The 10,288-nt window shown below is 36.8% G+C and overlaps 1 protein-coding gene across 1 annotated transcript; it reads left to right on the top strand.

Annotated features, from left to right (window-relative positions):
• Positions 1–4,793: 4,793 nt before the first annotated feature.
• Positions 4,794–10,073, top strand: YAF2 (YY1 associated factor 2; the record flags this gene model as incomplete). The annotated part of the gene is made up of 2 exons (XM_010169341.1): positions 4,794–4,974; positions 8,020–10,073. Coding segments are annotated over 2 exons (419 nt in total), but the record flags the coding sequence as incomplete, so codon positions are not given.
• Between the last annotated feature and the right edge of the window lie 215 nt (positions 10,074–10,288).

Below are 10,288 nucleotides of genomic sequence, written 5' to 3'. Positions count from 1 at the left end.
TGGAGGACCCCATGCCAGAGCACGTGGGTGCCAGAAGGAGGCTGTGACCCTCTGGGAAGCCCTCACTGGAGCAGGTTCCTGTCAGGACCTGTGTCCCCGTGGAGAGAGGAGCCCCCACTGGGCCAGGTTTGGGGCAGGACTTGTGATCCTGTGGGGGACCCGCGCTGGCGCAGTCTGTTCCTGAAGGATGGCACCCTGTGGAAATGACCCACGCTGGAACATTTCATGAAGAACTGCAGTCTGTGGAAAGGGCTTATGTTGGAGAAGTTAATGGAGGACTGTCTCTTGTGGGAGGGACCCCACACTGGTGGGGGGTCTTACCCCTATTCCCTGTCCCCCTGTGCCGCTGGGGGGAGGAGGTAAAGTCAGGAGTGAACCTGAGCCCAGGAAGAACGGAGGGGGGGGAAGGTGTTTTTGAGATTTGTTTTTATTTCTCATTATCCTACTCTGATCTGATTTGGAATAAATTAATTTTTTTCCCAAGTCGAGTCTGTTTTTCCTGTGGTGGTGATTGGTGAGTGATCTCTCTGCGTCCTTATCTCAACCCACCAGCCTTTTTTTATGTTTTCTCTCCCCCGTCTATTAGCTGAGGAGGGAAGTGATAGAGCAGCTTGGATGGGCATCTGGTGTCCAGCCAGGGTCAACCCACCACAACATCTCAGGCGACTGAGAGTTTACTGTACTTCTACTGCATATGTTGATTATTGGTATTTCCGTTTCCAAAATGGACCCGCTGTGTTGTAAGGATACCAAGTTGTTCACCATATCAATTTGGTCAAAATTATTTTTAAGTAGATTATTAGTGAATACTAGCTGAGAGAAATTAAGGAAGCACATTCTGCTGTGAGATGTCTAATGAGGAGGAAGGTATTGTGTTGAAGGTATTATGTTCCCTTCCTGGGAGAGGGAAGTGACTTGGGGCAGAAGTTCCAGAAATCATTTGGTCTAGTGCACTGTCTGTATTCTTGAATTAGTATTTTTCATGTCTAGGTATGTAAGTTGCTAAAAAAGCTTTCTTTCCCCCCCTCCCTCCCCCCCCCAAGAACGCCAACAACAAAAACTAGTCTATCCTTCTCAGTATTAAATATTTGCTCTCTTTGATAGCATCAGTGTTGAAGGAGTTTCTGCACACAAAACCTAGTCTCGGCAGCCTCTGTAAATACATCCTCTAAACTGGCAGCTAGGTCAATTCTGTAAGAATGAATGTAACAAGAATAGAGTTAAAATGATGACATCCTTGTCATTTAGCGCTAATAGGAATTGTAGGGAAGACAAAAAAAATGTTTGTATTACTGTCTGTTGGCTTTTTAAAAACAAAAAAATGTTAGTTTTCCCTATTTTTTTAAAGGAAGTTATGAAGTGTGTGCATATTTGTATGCAGGACCTTGAAAGCAACGTTGGAATTAGATAATAAATAAATCCATAATGGATGAGGTTGGAATAGGAATGTAGGTAGAAGTGGGGCTGATGTTAACTTAGAAGAAAGATAACAGTGGCTGAACAAGTGATAGAGGAGGAGAGGCATAATATTTGCAGCTGTGATGTCTAGTGATCTCTTGGAAGCTCAGTAAATCAGTTTGTTGGTATGGCTGCAGTGCTTAGGGCCAAACCATAAAGTTTACCTCTGCTGGAAAGAATTGATAGCTCTGATCTTTTGTATAGTGTATGCCTCTGTTGATTAGTATTCCACTTAAATGAAGTGAAATTATTAGAGAAAAATGCACAGATTTGAGGGGCTAAGCAATATGTATTGTGTTTATGAATGTTTCTGGATTGTTCAGTTGTAAAGTCACTCCTAGTAGTAGAGGCAAAAATGCCATAATCATAATGCAGAAGTTTATAGAGCTTCTTTCTAAACACCAGTTAGCTCAGGTATTCTTGGTTATGCTCAAAAAGCAAATGACCATAAATATATTGATGAAATACAAGGTGGAGTTAACATTGTTTGCATATACTTAATCTGTGGCAGCCTACTACAAGGAGTCTTTAACTAACTGGTTTTGAAAACCAGTAATTTAAAATGCTGTATTTTAGCAAATCACCAAAATCAATTTCCTGTTACAGGAATAGCTTTTCCTACATTTATCTTCTCTGTGAGAAAGCCTTCTCTGTATGAATTCCTTCATGCTTGAATGACATGATTCAGCTACTGCTAAATCATGAACAACTCTACCAGGTTAAAGCTTCATGAGTGGTAAAGTTATCTCCTAAAGCCTGCATGGCTTGCAAAGTGCTTGGTTGCAGTTCAGTAGCCCCTTTTTGAGCACCTGGGGGTAAAAAAAAAAAAAAAAAAGAATGCTTGAAAGACACTCTGTGTTGAGAGATGTGATGGAATATTGGAAATTTCAATGGAAATATTGAATGCCTCATTTGAGAAATCTGGAAGTGACAAAGCAGATAGTAAGTTTTGAAACATAGATATAACTGATAGACATCTATAGAAATAACTGACAACAAAAAGATCGGTGTTTAATTGGGAGGAATAAAATAACTAAGTGGAATTCCTTGTCACAGTCAAACTACATAGAATCTCTTGATTCACCCTTAGTGCATCTTCCCAAACATGATTTCTCTGTGGTTTTGTTTTTTGTCTTATCTGACTTTTGTTCCTTGTGGCAAAGATCTTTTTTGTCAGTTTAAATTTTTAATGGTCCTAGAAAAAGAAGTTCTAAACCTAGGACTTAGTTCTAAGCTTAATATTCCCAGCTGCACTCTAGTAGAAATTATCTAGTTTGCCCTCAGGAATGGAAATTGTTGCAGATTGAGAACTCCTAAAATAGTTAGCTAAGATTCACCCCCACCCCTCTCCTCTTTTTTTTTTTTTTAAACAAGTTTCCCTGATCATGGTATTGTCCAAAGCCCTGAGCAATAATTAATTCTGTGTTAAGTTCACTGCTGTCTTACTTCATAAGTAACATGTCAGGTTATTCTCTCAGGTCACTATGTAGTAACAACGGGATTGTCACTTGGCTGTCAGTAGGAATATTAACTCCCTTTATCCCTACATCCTGGAGCGATCTTCACTTCGAGACAGATTATAAGTTTTGTTTATATATCACAATTGTTTTCCATCTGAAACTATAAGCTTTTGCATCAATTAGACCTTGTTTCTTCTTGCTTTGAACTGCTATGACAAATGGTTGAAACAGTTCTGAGGCAGGTTTTCTTAAAAATGTCCTGTGAACTCTGTGGATGTAAAGAGCTGTAGTCCATTGAGTCATTTCAGTGATTGTGGACTCTGCTGTGTGTTTTCCAAGGGCCTAGTTGCAGTGCTCTCCTGAAAAGCATGTACTCATGTATTTGCCAGTTGATACAAGCTGGGTAGTTTTTACTAAGTAATCTGTTGCTGATCTTTGTCTCTCCATGAGTTAGCATGTGCTTGGTCATGAGTACGTGGTGCTCTAGTTTTTACCCCGAAGTTCTATTGTGTTGACATTTTTAATAGTCTTTATTTTTACTTTAATTCATGAAGAACTTGCTGTGAAGACTCATGAAATCTCAGCTGTTTTATATTAACTGCCTTTCCCACACTTTATGGATTCTTGTAACTTGGCTTTCATTCTGTCACATGAACTATTGCAGTCATTACTGAAAATATAACTTGCTAATGGGAGCTGCCTTCATTTCCTGCTTTTGTTGTTTCACTTGTCACTTCACCTAAGCAAGAAGGACCGGTAGTGTGACGCACACTGTGGGTTGGGATAAATAAATATGCATAAGAGCTGATAGCTTCTGTTGGTTTAATAACTGCTTTGTATTTTCAGAGTATTATAGTGCATATAATTTGTGCTTTTTCTATTTTAAAAAACCCAACAACACAACTCCACTAAAAAAAGCCAAGAGCTTGGCAGGGTAAACATTCTTCTGGAGAAGAAATTTCCATCTTCAGTCTTAACAGAATCACAGAACCTTCCTTTTTTTTATGTCATGCCTTAGAATGTCTTAATTCCAAAATCTCAAAATAAATACCTTTGTATTGGAAAGAGTAAAATTTTTAATTTTTCATTAGAATCCTTGTATTCCAATACAAAATAAAATAAAAATGAACCAATTTTGAAATAATGTTTTAGAAAATGTAAAAATAATAAACTGTTGAAATTCTTTTGCCTGCCACTCCTCTTCTCACCATGGTCTTTAGTTTTCATCAAAACTTGGAAATGAAACTTACGCTGTGTACACTGATGGAATGTGGTTGGAAGTTTCTGTTACCAGCTTTTAAAGTATATATGTTCTGACAGCTAAATCCTGCTATTATTAGTGAAGTATATTTTTTTCCAATAAACTTGATAAAAATGATGCACAACAGGATTTGTCATTGATTTCAAAGAACTTGTTTGAGCTGAAAACAGTGAAGATTTACTGTATGAGGCCAGCAGTGGCTTTAGCTCTGATACCTGAAAGGTCAGCTTTTTCTTTTTTGTGACGTGGATTGTATACGTCAGTACTGCAGTACACTCAAAACAGATCCCCTTCATCATCTGAGGGGGCTGGGATTGGAGTAAAGTATTCCCTCTGGAAGCTTCATCTTTTGGAATTCACTCCATGTAAGTCTCTGGATGTGACAACTGGGAGCAGAGGGGACAATGCAGTGTCTTGTCGCTAAATCCTTAAAAAACCCCAAAAAACTTCATTTGTTGACAGTGCAAGTAAGTGAAACAAAAAGCTGTAATGGGTTTAAATTTGATAAGCTATTTTAATGAAGTATTAGCAGCAAGATAAGTTTTAGCAGTATTTCTTCTTATAGTGATTGTTAATAACTGAAGTGTAGAGAGTTTGTCTTGTCTAAGTCTAAGCATTATGCGTGTCTATATGTGCACACAGGAAACCTCGACCTGTCTCTCAGCTGGTTGCACAACAGGTTCCTCAGCAATTCGTGCCCCCTACACAATCAAAGAAAGAGAAAAAAGACAAAGTAGAAAAGGAAAAAAGTGAAAAAGAAACAACAAGCAAAAAGAACAGTCATAAGAAAACCAGGTAAAAATTTTAGAAACTTTTGCAGTCTTGGTAAAACATGATTTCAAAAAGAAAAGAAAAATATTCTGCACTTTTACAGCTTTGTAATTGCTGTGGCAAACTCTTTTGACAATAAGGATAAATATTTGTGTGTGAAGTTTCATTGGTTTCGGATGCCTATGAAATGTGAAGAAAACCTGCAGTTTCTACTTTGACCAGAAGATGGAGACCAGCTGAATGAAAGACTTGGGTATTTTTGTGAGATGTATTTCTCACACCATACAAAACTGTAGATAGGCAAACGGCTGAAATAATCTCTGGAAAAGAGAGGGGACAGGAGTGGCTGGTTTTCATGCAAAAGAATAGGAGAGAGAGAAAACACCAGTACCAGATGGCAGATGAGTGGGAAGGTAACATGGTTATTGCTGTCCTTGCAGAACTGGAATGAACTCTGAAGGCCTGAACTAGGGTATAAATTAATGTGACAGGATAAGGCATGTATATTACCTAGTGATAAAAATCTCTGTGCTACATCTGGAATGCTGAAAGAAACCTTGGAATCTAGGAAGTTGAGAACATGAAATACTACAGTACAGACAAGCAGTTGTAAAAGTCTTGATCTTGCTGTAAGACCAGGTGGCAGAAAGGTGCAAACTGCAAAACAAAAGCAGCAAGTTTAACCTCTGAATCATCACATTCTAAGCATAAAGTTATTGTGGCAAGAATGCTGTGCCAAAAAGCTCAGAAGTATATAAGACAAGTAGTCTAATCAAACGTGGGAGAAACCATTGATTTTTTTGTTTTGTTTGATTTGGGGTTTTTTTTGGAAGCACTCTGATATAGTCCAGCAAGAAAGATCCTTTGGTATTGGTTATGCAGAGTAGTAACAGATGCTTCTCTTGTGCTTGAAATAGGATAATCAGGATCAGAACCAGGGAGAGATTGAGAGTCAAGAGAGGAGAGTTGTTAAGAAAGTCACAGTTAGGATTAAGGACACTGAGATGTTCATTTTTAAAAAAAAACAAAACAAAACTCAAATTTCCTAGCTTACCTTGTGCAGCTGAAGTACATCAGTTATGAAGTATTTGAAGTTCATAGTGAGTTTTAATTAAGCCAATTAAATATTATAAATTTAAATACTGATGGTTGAATTGCAATAGTACATTAAAGATGCAAAAGTGAGGTAGGGAAAAAAGGAGAACATTTAAAAAAAAAAAAAAAATCTTGAACTGAAATACCAGTATTGAGATTTGCATTAAGAATTGCTATTTGAAATAACTAGGATACGTTTGAGTTTTTTTAATGCTTCAAACAGTCCAATTTTTCATGTAATTGATTCAGTAGGTAGGGTGGCAAGTTCCAAATGCTTGATAAGTTTAAGCAGATTTCTTCAGTATCCTTTGGAAAAAGGATATCCTTTTCTCTTTGCCTTAAAACTTGTATATTATTGCTGGAAACAATAATAAAAATCTGCATGCATGCTCAATATAGTTAATAAGCTCCAGGCATGGTACTTAGGCGGGTTGAAAATGCTGAATTTTTCTCTCCATTCCCATGTTACAGAGCAGCAGGTTTTCTGTTTTCTCTGAAAATCTTAGTCATGCTACTTCAGCCTCAGGGGAACAAGATGTCAAAGCCTGTCTCTATCCTAGCAGGGGAAAGGGATGAGGTGTTTCAGCTGAAGTGACTGGAAACCAATTCTACTTCAAAGTCAGATGATAGGGTAAAGGTTGGGGCTTTGCAGTTAGCACACCTACTAACATATGATAAAAAATTAATTTATTTTATTGCAGCTTGAGCTAGCAAAAGGTGTGGAGTCAGTAGAATGCATAAAGCTATGCTGTTCATGACCGATTGTATAAATTCAGCTATCTGCTGACAGTTTTTCATGGTAGTCAAATGAAAATAGTAAATTGAAGGTACTTTATGCTGGTCATTAGCAAAAATATGATGGCAGAGTATAAGTCAAAATATTCTTCTTTGGTCTATATGTTATGAAAATCAAACAATTGTAAGATTAGATGAAGAGACTTACCCTATCAACACTGTGTGTAATACTCAGCTCTGTGTGTAATTTAAATCACAGCGTGTGCCAGGAATACCAGAGTTATACTGTGAGCACAAAGTCCAGTTCAAATAGGATACTAGCAGGTGTAGTGAGGTTTTGAAACGAAGGAATACCTGCTGCAAATTAACACTATCTGTGCTGTTGAATTCAAAGACAGACACCAACATAGAACAGTTTGGGTTGGATGCGACCTTTAAAGGCCATCTAGTCGAACCCCACTGCAGTGAGCAGGGACAGCTTCAACTAGATCAGGTTGCTCAGAGCCCCATCCAGCCTGACCTTGAATATTTGCAGGGATGGGGCTTCTACCACCTCTCTGGGCAACCGGTTCCAGTGTTTCACCACCCTCACTGTAAAATATTCCTTCCTTACATCAAGTCTAAATCTACCCTCTTTCAGTTTAAAACCATTACCTCTTGTCTTATCACTACAGGTCCTGCTAAAAAGTCTGTTCCTATCTTTCTTATAGCTTTAAGTATTGAAAGGCCACAGTAAGGTTCTCCCCAGAGCCTTCTCTTCTCCAGGCTGAACAACTGCAACTCTCTCAGCCTTCCTTCATAGGAGAGGTGTTCCATCCCTCTGAAAATTTTCGTCTTCATTATTGAACATCATTCTCTACTTAGAATTGTTGTTTAAAGCTGCTGCAGAGGTGGATGCTTCTCTGCATCAAATTTAAAACTTTTTGTAGCCACAATTAAGAAAGACAATTTTTTGAAGTAAAAACCTTCACAACATCCATATTGCTGCACAGTTACATTTATTCACAAAGTCAGCTTTTATATAGTCTTAGGAGGAGGTAATGTGTTATGTTCACCTACTTTCAAGTAAAGCATACTAGGAAACACTCTACCATAAATACTTGTGGTACATTGTTTTCCCGTGTATTACATGTTGCACATAAGTCTTGCATATGATCTCCAGAGCTCCTAAAAAGCAGGAGAAGGACAAGATGATAAGATGGTGTGTGTGCTTTTAATATGACTATTTGCTTTATTTAGGCCAAGATTGAAAAATGTGGATCGAAGTAGCGCTCAGCATTTGGAAGTTACTGTTGGAGATCTGACAGTCATAATTACAGACTTTAAGGAGAAAACTAAGTCACCACCTGCTTCCAGTGCTGCTTCTGCAGATCAACACAGTCAGAGTGGTTCTAGCTCTGACAACACAGAGAGGGGAATGTCCAGGTCATCTTCACCTAGAGGAGAAGCGTCGTCACTGAATGGGGAATCTCATTAAAGTTTATTTCCTCCAGTTTCTTTAGTCTCTTCTCTTCAAAACATGCAAATACATAACTTCTGTCACCTGTTACCACATTTTCATGACAGGTTATCCACGCACAATTGGTATGTTGACTGGAACATAATTTACGCAGTTTTAAAAAAAGAAAAGAAGTGCAGTGGTAGAAACAATAATTTGAATGCAATCTACAAATGCTTACAAAGCATTTTCAGACCAACTTTTTAATCTTCATGTGTAAAGGTGCCATGAAAATGTGGTTTGAATGTTCATTATGCAGTGTTATTGGTAAGTCCATTTTCACTTTTAGTTTAGTGAATTCTAACACAACTCTTGGAGTCTCTACTATTGGCATGTACTGAATTTAAATTTTTATAACATAGTTCAAGCTGCCTAAATATGTATTATTTGAGAATTGTGAAACATAGTTATATGTATGCAAGTCAGAGATCAACTTAACTATTGCTGCAACAGAATTTTCATAATAATTATCTTCTTAAAAACACCTGCTGGTACTTGGTGTGGTTAAATAGGAAAAATGTTATTAAATAAAACATTTGTATGAATTTTTGCCAATGTTTGACACATTTTACTAGATTACTGTTACTGAATTATGTTGATGGTTTTACCAATATTTTTTCACACTTAAAACACTTATTGTAATGTTTACAAGCAAAATAGAAAACACATTCTAAGCATTGATTGGTTAACCTTACAATTCAGGTAAAGTACTACATTGTCACTGTACACTGGTATTCCATGTTGTGTAACAAATATTGAACCTCAGATGACTATGCATTTGGCAAAAACTAACATTTGAAAATACGAAAGTTTGGAAAAGTTTTAAAAATAACAGAAGTGCAGTTCTTATTTCTGCTTAGTGCGGTTTTCTTGCCCCAGATTTATCTAGTGTCATATAGTCACTTATAATTTAATTACAGGAATATCAGATCTTGCCCACGAATAAGAAAATAACAATACTATTAATTTTTTGTTCCTGAATAAATTTCTTTAGTTTTTATTTGGTCTATTAGAATATATTATGTCATAAATAATATGAAAAAACTCGGTACCCTACTTTATGGCATAAACTGTCAACATTTACGCACTTGGCAATATACTGATACAGAGCAGAACTATTTAGAATCCCATCTGGTATTGTGTAAAATTACCAATAAAATATTTTTGTGAATACAGATTTTGCATTTTTGTTTACAACCAATAAGTGTTTTGATGCACACATACAATCCATGTATAGATTTTAAATTATAGATTCAGGGTCAGTACAAAAGTCCATTTAGCTCCTTTTAGTGAGGTAGCCCACTTACACACCTGTGATTCTTTTTGTTTTAATTCTATATAAATATATTTTTAAGCCCATGTAAAAGTTGGATGGACTTTCTTGGTAGTGAATCCAGCCCCAAATTATTACCAATATATGATACGTCTTAACAGCTAAAACAATGGATTTTTGTAGCCCCTGACAATTGTGATGTTTGGTGGTTTCTTGTAGTAATGTATTTTTCTGTTTTTAATGCAGTACTTTTACAGGCATAATGGTACTGTTCTATTTTGTAAGATGCTAGTTGTGAAATACAGTTAGTTGCATAAAATGAAAGTCTGATGTGATATCTGAGAACATACATACCTCATTCCTTGGTGTTGCTGTTTAAACTTTTTAGGCATCAAATGTTAATTATAGGATATTTCAGGTGGATAACTACTGACCTGTTTATTATGTATTATGCTTTACCTTACTAAATAGGATGTCTGTTCATTGCCATTACCTAGCCAAATCTTAATATCTGTAAAACAATGCATTCTATGGTTCTTAAATGTTTTTGGGGCTGGGCTGGTGTTCAGAATAACATACACTAGTTTTTAAAAGAAAAATACCTGCTTCTCAACTTTATTTTTTTATATTTTATTTTTAGGTGGGACTATTTGCAGAATATACTGATGTAATGGATTACAAGGGAGCTGAAACTGTTTAAAGTAAGCAGTTTAATGGTAGCAAATCTCATCGCAAGA

Source organism: Antrostomus carolinensis, unplaced genomic scaffold (genome assembly GCF_000700745.2).
Source record: "Antrostomus carolinensis isolate BGI_N321 unplaced genomic scaffold, ASM70074v2 scaffold8316, whole genome shotgun sequence".
In the NCBI taxonomy this organism is placed as follows: domain Eukaryota; kingdom Metazoa; phylum Chordata; class Aves; order Caprimulgiformes; family Caprimulgidae; genus Antrostomus; species Antrostomus carolinensis.
Note: the sequence above shows the minus strand (reverse complement) of the source record. Positions and strands in the feature narration are given on the sequence as shown.